The 14,705-nt window shown below is 36.7% G+C and overlaps 1 protein-coding gene across 3 annotated transcripts in view; it reads left to right on the top strand.

Annotated features, from left to right (window-relative positions):
* Nucleotides 1-358: 358 nt before the first annotated feature.
* Nucleotides 359-14,705, top strand: part of LOC114356024 (ATP-binding cassette sub-family G member 4) — a 104,616-nt gene continuing 90,269 nt past the window's right edge. For 2 of the 3 annotated variants that reach the window (XM_028309105.1, XM_028309104.1), the window contains exon 1: nt 359-874. In XM_028309105.1, the coding sequence (XP_028164906.1) occupies nt 634-874 (241 nt within the window). In that variant the 5' untranslated portion in view covers nt 359-633. The remainder of the gene's footprint in view (nt 875-14,705) is intronic. The other variant, XM_028309106.1, reaches the window with a different exon arrangement.

Below are 14,705 nucleotides of genomic sequence, written 5' to 3'. Positions count from 1 at the left end.
ATAAATTGATCTTCAATAATTTGTCCTGTTATCAGGTAGGTGACCTGATTAAGGTTGCTTGAGATCGGTACAACATTTTCCTCTTCAATGTTATATGGTCTTGCTGCTAATGTTTTGACGTCATCTATACAAAAACCAAAAAAATATTAAAAAATATTGATGAAGACTTAAGCATGAGGTACCGAAAAGATCTCAGTTAATTAGAAAGGGATTGGAGATAAACAAATTGTGCAACTGTTACACGACCGTTAGTATCATATCGAGTTAATTACCAATTGAAAGCTGGTGCTTAGATGGTTAAATATCACTACCCGGCTAATAGGCTGCAATTGCATCGCGTAGTAAATAAGTTGTATAATAGTTTGTTAGTCTTTCTGCGACTCTGCCGTCGACCGCACGCCCGACGCGACGCCTGCGCACGAACCATGCGCGATGACAGTCGGGAAACGCGCGAGTTTTATTTCTAAATTCTTAGCTGCCAGTATTTTCGAAAAAAACTTTTGAAAACTGAATGACAACGTTTGAATTCCAGAATTCTAATTCGTTTTTTTAAATTTTAAATTTATTTTGAGTGGATTCCAAACTTTTTATTTTTGTTTTTGTTTTGTGATGTGATATAGTTCTCACTAAACAATGTCTGTCAATGTGCCTCTAGTTCGCCGAGCCATCGCGGGGGCTGCTTTAGCTCACGGTGCATCGTCTCCCCCTAATCCTTTAGAACTAGAGACTCCAACTCCAATCCAGGAAAGTCAATGGACGCCAGCTGCTTTAGAAAGAGCCGGGTCAACTTTAAAGGCCCTCAACCGCATGGCTAAGAGACCGCCGGTTCACATTCTCTTTGAAGACGTTGGATACACCGTTAGTTCGCATAAAGGTAAGAGATTATCCCAGTTATTTTAACTTAAGTATGTACAGGATAAAAAGGCAAGGCCGTTCCTTTAGTTAGTTCTTTGTAATGCGAATCGGATATTATAAGAATGTGTCCTCAACTTACAAAAGGATTTACATGTTCAAATCGTTAGTTTTCTCAATATTTATGACAAAATCGAGTTGACAATTTTTATAAGTTCCACAGCACTGCATCAAAGTGCACCACTATGCCTTTATGCGTGCATATAAGCAGCGTTTATCTAACAAAAATGCTCGTATTGCCTCTTCTATACAATAATATACCTATTTACAAATAAAATTATGCTAGGTACTTTGTTACCTGTTCTCAGAAATAATGAAAAGGGTCTTATCTTTTTTTTTTCAATAGGTATACAATTCTCTAAGAAACATCTCAGAGAATCGCGTTATTTTTGAATTGTTATACGATAACGAGATCGTTAGTATTACGAAATGCGTAAAAATATAATGGCTTCATAAATTAATTGTGATTTATTTCATTTGTCGGTGAAGTGCACTTTTGAAATGTTTTCTTTTGTATTTTATTGAAAACATTTTTATCCTTCGTTCGCTTCAACATATTTCTTTTTTCTCAAGTTTCAATTCTAAAATCAAATAAAACAAGTTTTTAGAAAAACGCACCTAGATCTCCTACGCTGGGTGCAAATATGAGTCATATTAATAGGATCTACTTAAAAAAGGCACGTACTTTTTCTAAATACATTGTATGCTTTTTTTTATCTTTTAACAATAAAGATAAAAGATAGATATAGAGGTAAACACACGTTTTGGTTTAATAAATTTGATCCCACCAGTAAAATCAATATTAATTTTTCTGAATCAGTAGTTAAACTCAACTAACATAATTCAATAAATTATCTCAATAGGTTTGATGTTATTCTATTATAACAAAAAATGTTTAATATGACTCGTTTAATTAACATTTTGACCTTTGACATTGTTTTTAATCAAATTATCTTATACTAAATCCTTTGCCTGACCTTGAAAAAAATATATTTCGTTGGTTAATTTATGGTCATAACAATTCAACCACCAACACTAAAAAGTCAAACGGCAATTCATCATTCATTAATGCCGAACAGCATAATATTTGCAAAATTAATCAGTTAACGTAATTTATATAATGTGGAAAGTAAATAAACACAAAATGTTCACAAACAACATTCAACATAATAAAAGCAATTATTATCATCCCACAGATGTAAAAATACTAAAAAATCACTGACCAATCAGACGGTTAGGTATTTTCTAATACAAGGTTTAATGATAAAGGATTAACATAAAAATGTAGTTCATTATGCACTGCTAGTAATATAAATGGTGTGGACATATAAAGCCACAAAAAGTTAACTTTTCACAACTCTTCTTTAGTTTTAGTTTTCAAAGAGGTGTAAAAAAACTTATAAATCACAGAACAATCCGATGGCACAGCAGACAATTGTATCTAACTGATACAAGGCTTACTGATAAAGGATTTGCATAAAAATTTAGTTCATTATGCACGACTAGTTATGCAAAAGGTGAAGTCTTAAAAGCCACAAAAACTAAATTTTTCACAACTCAATTTATTAGTTTGAGCAATGCTAAAAGGTTTTTGAATTGAGATTTTAAGCTCTCACTCAAGCTAAAAATCTCAATTTTGAAACATGGACTAGTTGTACATACAGGGTGTCCCAGAATGGGTGAATAAAACTGCTAGAGGAGGTAGCTCTACTAATGTACTATCCCTAAAAAAGATGAAAAAAAATTTTTGAGTTCGGATTTTTTTTTAAATAATGTGCTCTAAACTCGAAATTTAGTTATTATTGTCAAAAATTTGTTTACAGATAAAGGAAGCGATCATGTACAATTAATATTAGTAAGAAAAAGTACAAATAAACTCCAAACGCAGCAATTATAGCCAGATACTTAGGCAAAGCTGATTTATTTTAATTTTTTCAAAAAACAATTTTTTTATGTCCTGTCCTTATGTGCTTTTTTTTCATAATTTTAGGGATGGTACATTAGTAGAGCTACCTCCCCTATCAGTTTGATTCACCCATTCTGGGACACCCTGTATATGCGTACAATTAGTTTTGAGTCTTTAGAATTTAGAAGACATTACTTCAGTTTTGAATCTTTCAAAAATTCCTCCCCACACTACCTGAATAAGGGCTAAGAAAACTTTACTAGGCCAATAGGTATCTCTACCTCTAATCGGTAGTTACTATAACTTGAACTTGACCGATTTGCGCTCGCTACAACACGTAGTGCGAGGCTATGTATTACATAAGCTACGTAATCGTAAACTTGATCGGCGGTCTATAAAATTGTCTTGATGTAAAACAATGTAAGAACATGCAGGAAGCTTCATATTTAATAAGTAGTAGTTAGGTTAGTAAGTAGTAGTAGTAGTAGTTAAGTAAGTAGGTTAGTACCTTTTTAAACTTCGATTTCGTGATCGGTTTAATTTAAAAATCATTAAGGCTGGGTTGCACCATCTAACTATAACATTGACAAACGTCAAAAATCTGTCAAACTCCATACAAAAAACACCGGTTATCGTTAAAGTTACGGTCAAAGTTAGGTGGTGCTACTCAGCCTAAGAAATAAATCTGTGTCATTTGTTCAACAGTGGAAGTCATTAATTTACCTCAAACGAACATACAATTTTAAAAGTCAAATATCAATGTGTATCTACTGGATTTGTAGTATATTGTACACAAAACTCAAATTTTCTGATGTTGCACACCTAATCAATATTATTAATGTGACATCGTTTGGGTTACTGATTATAATCACAACGCCAATACGAGTAAACTTTATACATATTATTTTATTTATTTTCAAACTGGATTTAATATAAGCTACCAAATAATAAGCCTATCGTGTCATGGATGTATTTTATGGGGTTTGCGTCAATGGACTTTGACTCCTCTCATGTATTTTAATTTACAGCGCCCTACAGGGTCCATAATGATTTTTATTATAACACACTGCTATCTTATGGAAGCAATAAAGTTATTCTTCTTCTTGTCTTGTCGACAACAAACCTACACAGCGTCGGCCCAAAACTCCGCCACAAGAATGGAAGAACCTATTAAAGATATTGAATTATTAATTGTTTTAAATTAAATCAGCACTGGATTTTCTCGAAGCAGTAGCAGGCTTAATGCTATAAATTGGGACATGTAAAAATGTTCTTTTTCAAACCAAATTACTGGTTTATATTTCCAATAACGTCTTTATCTTTTAGTAAAAAAACTCATAAAACTAATTTATTTTTGCAAGTAGGCTTTAAAAGTACTTTACCTCCTCCCCGTATTAACCCTGCCTGCTTCGGGACAATAAATGGGCCAATGCTGAAAAGAAGCAGCGCAAGAAACTAATAACTTTATGTAATTCGAATTGATGATCAAGTTGACAGTCTTGAACATTTTGTTATTATTTTTTAATTAAGGCTATCCAACGAAGCGTACATCTTATTAGGGCTGATTTTTCAATCGTCGGATAACTTTTAACTGAAGAATAAGTTTGGCACATTGACAGTTTCAGTATGGGAAATAAGTCAAAATGACAAGGTTATTCTTCAGTTAAAACATATCTGAGGATTGAAAAATCAGCCCTTAGTAATACAAGATGCACCGTTTCCAAAGCTACTTTTCATAGCGTTGCGTTTATTAGAGGCAGCCACTTGCATAAGTTATTATTGCAAAACTTGTAGACGTAGACTTATACACTGTATAAGTCTACGTCAATAGCTGTATAATATACAGCTATTCCTATACATAAAGTTCTAGGTATAAATAATGTTAAGTTGTAACTTCTGTAGCACTTATTAATTATTTTAATTTATATCGTCACAGAATATACATTAAAAATCATACTCATTCATTACGCTATATCTAGAGCTTAGACTCTACATTTATAGAGTAATACTTTGTTAGTGTACAATAGACTTTGTTGGTGTAACTAAATCTATACTATACTTACTAACTAATATTATAAATGCGATATATAAGTCTGTCTTGCTTTCACGCCTAAACCACTTAACGGATTTTGATGAAATGACATTGGGAACGTCCTTTGGTATAAAGATAGTTTGAGTCCCGGGAAAAGACATAGGATAGTTTTATCCCGGTTTTTAAAACAGGGACGCGCGCGATAAAGTCTTTCTGTGACAGACACAATTCCACGCGGGCGAAACCGCGGGCGGCAAGTAGGGCATGAATATCGGAATCTCGGAATCTCGTAATATCGGAATCTCGGACTGCGAGATCCGATATTTCAATTCCGATATTGAGCGACCCAATATCGTAATATCGGAATCAGATAAAAGTTTTAATTGAGATTTTAAACAAAGCGTTTAAACCCGCCACAACCTGCCACAAAGCCCAAAGTACATGATTGGCAAAGACCAATGATTTTCTCATGTCTCTCACCATCACTTTTTGTTCTACTGCAAATATTTTAATATCTTTACTATGGTTAATTTAACTTGTTCTAAATCAATTTTAGCATTTGCCATAAGTACTTGGTCAACAAAGAACGACATCTCAACTCCCTTTCAAACATTAATTTTACTGGACATGAACCGTCAGTTCTGCGTACTATGTGCCCTGCCCATTGCTAGTTCAGCTTGCTAATCCGTCGGCTATGTCAGCGACCTTAGTTAGTTTACGGAGCTCCTCATTTCTGATTAGGTCTCGTAAAGAAACACCAAGCTTATCGTGTGTGTGTGTGTGGGTGTGTGTTATGTGTTAGTTATTGTATTGTTTTAATAAAAGCCTCACTTTCTTCGTAATTTTTAGATATTAACCATTCGGTTAGAAGTTTCTTGCATTCTACTTTTGTTAGTGGATATATATTAAGTAAACGATTAATTTTGTTATATAGATATGGTCCCAAAAAGCAAAAGAATTTTTTGGCAAAAGTTGTTCTAAACCCTTTAAGAGTACATACAATATCTTTACGTCTAATTAGTTGTGTCCTGGGGTCATAAGATGTTTTTGAGTGTTGTTTTAATATTATTTGGAGTATGAATAGCTGTCGGATTGAGAGTACACTCCACTCCCTATATAGGTCATTTGTTGGATGAAGGTAGTGTTTGAAGGTCGCTACTTTAAGAATGGCTCTTTGGGCAACTTCTAGGGATTTTAGGTCCGTTTTGGCTGCGCCACCCCAGCTAGAGATACAATAAACAAACACTGATTGACATAGAGCATAATATACTGAACGAATTATCTCAAAATCGGCGAAGTGGCGGAGTATTTTAAAAACATATGTGAGTTTGTATGCTTTCGAAGAAAGCTGTTCCAGGTGGCAGCGAAAATTAAGATGTTGGTCAATGATAACACCTAAGTATTTGATATTCGTAGCACTTTTAAGATTATTACAGTNTTGCTTTTTGCATCGCACATCCTGTCGAAGAGACATCGACTCGAGTTTGCTATCCCTCAAAAGGGTGCGTAATGCAGGGAATTACCGTGGTACCTATCTTCAGTTATGCATTTTTACAATTAAAGAAACAAAAGATAATACCAAAAGTAATATTACTCAGTTTTGTCACAAAAGCCAAATAAAATAAAGGATGGTTTTCTTTATGCAATGCATACCTCATAGTAGTGCATTTTACTACTGTTGTTTATAAACGACACCGCTTTTCCGAATTTCCACGAGGGAAATATTTTTTTCCTTATTTTTCCCATGTTATTTGTCAGTTTTTAAGCCTCATATACAAAGATTATTAAGTTTGGAGATAGTAAAATGTTTCAGGAGTATCTGGGTTAAAACCAAATAACTGGTTTATATTTCCAATAACTTTATCTTTTATTAAAAAATCTCATAAAACTAATTTATTTTTGCAAGTAGGCTTTATACTTTTACTCCTCCCCGTATTAACCCTGCCTGCTTCGGGACAATAAATGGGCCAGTGGTGTGAAGAAGCAGCACAAGAAACTCTAAAAACTTTATGTAATTCGAATTGATGATCAAGTTGACAGTCTTGGACATTTTGTTATTATTTTTTAATTAAGGCTATCCAACGGAGCGTACATCTTAGTAATACAAGATGCACCGTTTCCAAAGCTACTTTTCATAGCGTTGCGTTTATTAGAGGCAGCCACTTGCATAAGTTATTATTGCAAAACTTGTAGACGTAGACTTATACAGCTATTCCTATACATATGTATAGTTCTAGGTATAAATAATGTTAAGTTGTAACTTCTGTAGCAGTACTTATTAATTATTTTAATTTATATCGTGACAGAATATACATTAAAAAATCATACTCATTCATTACGCTATATCTAGAGCTTAGACTCTACATTTATAGAGCAATACTTTGTTAGTGTACTAGACTTTGTTGGTGTAACTAATCTATACTATACTATACTATACTTACTAACTAATATTATAAATGCGAAAGTAACTCTGTATGTCTGTCTGTCTTGCTTTCACGCCTAAACCACTTAACGGATTTTGATGAAATGACATTGGGAACGTCCTTTGGCATAGAGATAGTTTGAGTCCCGGGAAAAGACATAGGATAGTTTTATCCCGGTTTTTAAAACAGGGACGCGCGCGATAGTCTTTCTGTGACAGACACAATTCCACGCGGGCGAAGCCGCGGGCGGCAAGCTAGTAAATAAATAAATACTAATTGAATGCGCTAGCGTAGCGATGAAAGAGAATAATAATTTGGTATACCAAGTTTTAATCATAAATTTACAACAGTGAACGTGTTGCGTGACCAATCCTTACACCGAAATACATTATTATTCTGTGCTTACACGAATAGTCTACTCGTAATGATGTACTAATTAATTCCACAAAACATTTAGGTAACACTGTAAATTAAATAACACCTTACGTCACCATACCTGATTGAATGAATACTCCAATTAAGCGTACAGGTATTTTGATTTTTTTTCTGTACCTGGATTGAGGAAAAAATAACATAAATTCAACTTCGATTCTAAAGTCCATTGACACCAACAGTCCTTGATTAAAATGTTATTGCAGAACCATAATGTATTAAAATACAAACACTGCTCGTCCAGGCTTGCTGCACTCCTAAATTTTTAATCCATTATGGTGGTTTTGTAGTCACTTTCCGACAGACAAGTCAAAGAAACAATCTATAAGCTTTCTGTTGAGCTCTTTCTAAAATGAAAACTACTAACAACAACTTCTATACCTACTATAGTGGTATAACTGTCAAAAAGTAGACAAGTTAGTTGCTTGTCTGTCAATTAAAAGGAATTTATGATTGCAGTGGAAAAGTGGAATTTGGGGATCGTTGAATTACCATTGAGCGAAGGGCCGCTGTCAGTCCGACCCTGGCCTGACTGGTGACCCTGACTGTGACACACGTTGGAAAGATTGTAAACTAGCTTTTGCCCGCGGCTTTACCCGCGTGAAATTTAGTGCCACAGATTGGCATACATTATAGCCTATATGTTAATCTGGGTTACAAAAATTAAAACTGTAAAGTTTCAACCAAATCCGTTCAGTAGTTTTTGCGTGAAAGAGTAACAAACATCCACACAAACTTTCACCTTTATAATATTAGTAGGATAGAGGTAACATAACCGCCTCTGTGGTCAATGCAAGACTACTTATTTTCGACCTAGAAGTCCCGGGTTCTGTTCCAGTGGGAGTAAAATTTTGCTCTCGGTCTGGGCTTCTTAGTCCGCCTGGCGATCTTATCTCCTTACATAAGTCTGTCACCATAGCAAAATGTTAACAACATTGTTTATTTTGATAGAGTTCCTTTGAGGTTGAGGATTCCAGTAGGCCTAGGATTCGCGCCGCGATAAGCGGTTATCTCGCCATTTTATCGATTTTGCTCATACATTTTGATGTCGATAAAGTATATCATGGCGCTCATCCTAGCTCGTCAGGTGAAGCTCGCTTCCACCTTCGGCTTTTATTGTGTATCAATTATGGAAAAATAATAGAGTCAAGTTTATATTATTACTAAGTTTAGGTAATATTACGGTAGTCTAATATCACAGTTTAACACCGTATTTCAATCTACTAATGGATTTTAAGTCTGCTCGGATTAATCCACACGAAATATAAAATATTTCCGTTGTAAACACACATAGAATAGGTATAATGCGTGTGAACATAATGTATGCACTTGTAGGTACACAAAGACCTTTAACTTTTCTAACTTTGTCACACAATAAGTAGGTAGTTACTAGAATCAACAAGTATTGTAATGCTAATTAGGTAAAAATGAAAAAATAACAATTATTTAACTACAAAACACACAAAATTCTTAACCTGTTCATTGCCTATACGACCTTGTGTTTTATTCTCAATCCCTAACGAAACAAAGACACATAATGTCTTCGACGTTGTTATGTCAAATAAAAAATAATGATGTCTCTAACGCAAAAACTTTCTCAATAAAACTATCCCTTGAACATTCTTGCGCATAATTCGATCCTGAAATTGAACTATAAATAAAAAGCAGAAGGCAAAGGCCTAGGGAGGGTTATTGATCAATCTGAATATCGATGGTTTGTGATACGATCGATTATGTATTGTAGAATCGGTTAAAGGTAGCTCTGAGATGTGAAGCATGACCTTTTTCTGACTATTCTCATTCATAACCTGCTGGTTCGAACTACCAAGCTGTCATATTACATCACTATGATCAATGCTTGTTATCTTCGTAACTGGTTCTTAAGGTTTTCTAATATCTTTATTTGCATAAAACATACTTATTTATTAAATTACAAAGTTTATTATTTACTCGTAACTGACCAGTTTTTGGGTGTGCGGTTCTGGTAAAGTAGAATAGGACCACTCATCTCTTCTCGTGGATTTTGTAAAAGACGACTATGGGAATGCGAACATCTTGGGGAGGCCCAAGCTGTCCGACCAGAGTGTGAGTGGGGAGTGAGGGGTAAATTAGAGATGATCGTGACTCTTCATTGCAGAAAAAATGAGAATCTGATAAGGATGATGGTCATGACGGGAGAGGAAAGTTCATGAGTGGCGACCACGAACCGGAAGACGTACCGTGGGCAGGCCTTCCACTAGGTGGACCGACGATCTGGTGAAGGTCACGGGAGGTACTTGGATGCGAGCGGCGCAGGACCGGTCTTTGTGGAAATCCTTGGGGGAGGCCTTTCGGCTGAAACGAAGGAATGAACGATGGTCATGACCAGTCTTTTCTCTTTATCGATCCAGAAATCGATTTTTAAACTCAACACATCCCTACTCGAGAAGATGAGAATTCCGTGCGTAGGCTATCGGAATCGTCGGCAACAACTTTTGACTTTTAGGGCGCACATAACTAATGAATAAAGTTGCCCCATTGAGCCAAAGCCCTATTGTTTGAGTTGAGCTCAACCACGCGGTCGGAACTAACAAGTCTTACTATTAATTATTCCAATTCGTTTGTCCCAAGCTAAAGACGCGTAATGAATGAAGATTATTAATATTGAGGGGGGTTTATAGGATAAGTTTTCCATAATGAGACAATAAGTGGGAACTTCTGCTGACTTTCGCTAAAGGAACGATTTTGTTAAAATTTATTTCCATTTCTCCCAATGTAGAGTTCTAAACTTAGATTTCTTATGATATATTATAAGTCTTTTTAAGTTTTGAAATGTCAATTTGAAATAGTGATTCTCGTTTCAGCCGAATGACGTCCACTGTAGGCCAGTAGAATTAAACACAAAAATGAATTAAATCGGAAATAATTCCTACTAAAGATTTTAGTGCTTTAATGGCTTCATTAGTTGCCCATAAAGACTCCTAGGTTTTCGACTTCGACGGAGTTGTGCTTAAGTGGTGGGGGCCCCCGAAAGGGGCGCTTTTTCGGTTTTCCGGTTATACCGCGTAAAGGACTTACCCTATCGAAAAGTGGTCTTCCTGACGGTTAAAGGGCATTTAATCCTGCATTAAATAAGACCAAATTCATATGTTTTGAACGAACCGTTCTCGTGCAAATGTTCGGCAAAGTAGAAAATATGTGTATAATTAATGACCCTCTCCACGTCCAATAGCTCGTCACCCGTAGGCTCCCAAGCCTTGTAAAGGGTCGCCCTTACCAGCGTATCCCTGTCAAGGCTCACGAGTTGGATTCGCTTATCCTTGTTCGTCCCAGTCGTTCCTTAACTGCGGTTGCTACACCTCTTCCTGGCACTCACCTGAACGACTCTGTGTTACCTACTGTGGCTGCCCCTCTTCCTTGTACCCTCCTGTACGATTGTATTGCTTAGCCATATGCCTGGTCCAAGGTTCGACGCCATTTATATCCGTTGTCTAGTACCCATAGTACAAGCTTTGCTTAGTTTGGGACTAGAAACGCAGTGTAAATTGTCCAAGAATATTTATTTATTATTATTTATTTGGCTGAAATGAACAACACATAGAACAAGTTTAAAGGACATCAGACTGTTCTATTTTGTTGCAAAACCGCACCTATTATGGCTACATAGGATATCACAGTGTTTGGCATGACATGCCCTCAACAGTACATTCCGCCTTTGACAGAGTAGACTTGGCATACAGCCTAGCAGTCCCGAACTCCTAAATTATGACTGGTATGCCGCGTGTTAGCTTCCCTCCGTTATTTAGTGCGGTAGCGTGACGCGTGATCAGTCACGCTGGGTCTCAGACCTAAGTGTGAAAGATTGGGGTACATTGTTCACTTCGCTCGTCTTTTATATTGTTCGCTTAGCTCGTGAATACTTGCGTTAGATACTTGAAAGTATATAAAATGTTCCATTTCAAAATTGATCTCTTTTTATATTTTCAGGAAAAAATACTACGTTTGTGGTAAATTAAGCCGGGTACTAATTAGCGAGCTGTAACCGTAACCGTTGCATGCACTGTAACCAAAAAACAGTGTCTGTCACATCTTTCGCTAACCTACGAACCACGTAGGCACACACTATCCCCCTTACTAATAAAAAGTTACGCACTTGTTGAACGATCGTGTAATTTTTATTGTTAGGGGTATGTTTTTTGGTTACAGTGCATGCAACTGTTATGGTTACAGCTCGCTAATGAGTACCTGGCTTTAGAGAGTCGTTCTCCTGCAGTGGAGAACAAATTTTAATGACCTGATGTCGACTATAAAGACAATACTGTAAATAACTGAATCTGATACATGCTCGTACATGGACAAATAAAACTGTTTTTATGATGTCAACTGCTTACTTTTTAAATAGTTCGTGAGATGCTTGATTCTTGGAACTGGAATAGGTACGTCTTACACTTCGTTATAAATACGTATAAATTGAATTTCCTTAATTGTAAATTTATTACGCAATAAAATTACTCAGATGTTTTCCTTGCTAATTAGTTAACTGTTCCTTTATTACTGGGAAAATACGGAAGCCATTTATAAATAGTATATTTCCCAACGCGTTGTGTTTCTATATTCATTGCTTATTACTTATAATAAATAAGCATAACATTGCTAATGCTATTGTTTGTTTGGAAAACATAATTTTATCTTGAAGGTTATAAAAATTTATCACTGAAGTGGTAATTGACATGATTGTTTCTCAGAATTCTTTTGTGTGCATAATAATGAATCAAATATGTTTTAATACTATACACATTTATGCTCGGAGTTTCCCTGCGTGATCGAGTCATAAATGAGGAGATCCGTAGGAGAACTAGAGTTACTGACATAGCCCGCAGAATCGCTAAAATCAAGTGGCAGTGGGCGGGGCACATAGCTCGAACAGCTGATGGCCGCTGGGGCAGGAAAGTTCTTGAGTGACGACCACGAGCCGGAAGACGTAGCGTGGGCAGGCCTCCCACTAGGTGGACCGACGATCTGGACGAATTCCTTGGGGGAGGCCTTTGTCCAGAGTGGTTTGTCGGCTGAAACGAACGAACGAACTATACACATTTAACTTCTAGATTTTTGTAAATTAAAGTAAAACATAATTATTACACAGCAAATTGCGAGACCCAAATGAGCTCCCTTCACATTTTCTTCAGTGATTCTGTGAGTATTTTTCCTCTTAAATACAGCGTTTTCACAAGTTCGTGTAAATTAAATCTGAATAGGCTTCGCAGATTGTAAAGCCCACCAGAGTCAGAAGTTTCGGCGAATTCCCGCCTATTCGGTCGCGTCGCTCGGCGGAACGCGTGACAATAGTTCGAATCGCGCAAACGCCGGAAAACGCCGGTGTACGGGGCTCACGCCGTTTTGCGTTTAGATATTGCGCCGGCTGCGGTCGTAGAGATGTACCATTTTGGAAACATTGCCCAGGTTTGGAAGCGTTCCCCAAAAGTTGAGACTTTTTAGATATACATACATAATTGGGTGTAGTAATACCAGAGTCCGGAAATGTTGGGGAAATCTTCCGGACTAAAGTTCCTGTATAGATAGGTATCTCATTTCTAGGTTGAGATAAACGTGATAGTACACTATCGAAAGTTATGACGATTAGTTATTGTAACTATGATAGAAAAGTCTTTACATGTCCTATTATTTTCATAACAATTGTCGTATTTAAAAGTTCTGTTCCCGTTGTGACTTCTTGTTATGTAGGTATAGCTATTAGTTCGAAGTTCTTACTTGTTGTAGATTTTGCGTTGTTACGCAAGTTGCAAGTTATACGCTGCTTATTAGTTTTGTTAGACATATGTGTGTGAGAACAGGGACTTCTACGTACCTACTACAATGCTGTACCGAAGATAAAGCTCATAAAGTATCAATTAAGAACTCGTTTAGTCGATTGCAAGCGAGCGAGAGGAGAAAATACGCATTCCAAGCCCGTGATGAGAATGACTGTAATCGACAAACAGAAGCAGTTTTTTTATACAATTAGCTCAAGCTCGCGCTGTATGGTTAAACACACAGTGTGAAAATCTTTCACATTTTATACACTAAACACAAACTACACTGTCGATTCGAAAACAGCAAGTGGAATATTACTATCGATGTTTGAAAATATCGGCGTATTCAAAACAATTTCAACGTCAAATCGTCCGTCAGTCCGGCGGAGCGGCGACAATAGCGCGTAACCGGCGGGAAACACCGCCGACAATCGCGCCGATTACGCTGCGTGCGATTATCTATTGTAGCTGAAACTGCAGCGCTTAAACGCTGTACTGTCACTGCGATGGTATTCCCAATTGGGTACGTAGTTGTTGACAACAAACGGAACTATTCCTGCCTCTCGTTCCCACCGCTGCACCTCCTGTGTAGCCAGGATCCAAAGCTTGACCGTCAATAAAAACCAACCAATAAAGGTCAAGTTTGTTCCGGGGGAAAGTTAAACTGTCATTGGACCTGCAACGAAGTCAATCAGAAGAGCATAGGAGGAGTTCGAAATTAAGGTTCAACTTCCTTGCAGTGCAAATCGGATGTCATTGACACACAACTTCATTCGTTCGTTCGTTCGTCTCAGCCAAATGATGCCGACTGCTGGACAAAGGCCTCCCCCAAGGTTTTCCACAATGAAATGTCCTGCGCTGCCCGCATTTAGGCTCTTCGACCTTTACCAGATCGTCGGTCCACCTAGTAGGAGGCCTGCCCACGCTGTGTGTAAAACCTGTGTTAAAACTGAGTTATTTTTTCATACTTATTAAAAGAAGAACATACCTTCTCGTAACAAGTACTTAAAAATATCAATAACGAATGATTAAAGCTGTCAACCAGCCAATCTTTACTTGGCGTAAAGATATTCACAACAAATTATGTATACGAGAACTACCAATAACACTTAAAAACTCTCCACACCAAAAAAGGTCAGATGTCACTTATAATTGACTTTTCGGATCTACAATAGGCGACTTCCTCGACCTTTAGGCATCTCATTTCGAAC

This window comes from Ostrinia furnacalis, unplaced genomic scaffold (genome assembly GCF_004193835.3).
Source record: "Ostrinia furnacalis isolate ACB-3 unplaced genomic scaffold, ASM419383v2 OfSCF2609, whole genome shotgun sequence".
In the NCBI taxonomy this organism is placed as follows: Eukaryota; Metazoa; Arthropoda; class Insecta; order Lepidoptera; family Crambidae; genus Ostrinia; species Ostrinia furnacalis.
The sequence above is the reverse complement of the archived record's forward strand: the minus strand, read 5'-3'. Positions and strand labels throughout refer to the sequence as shown.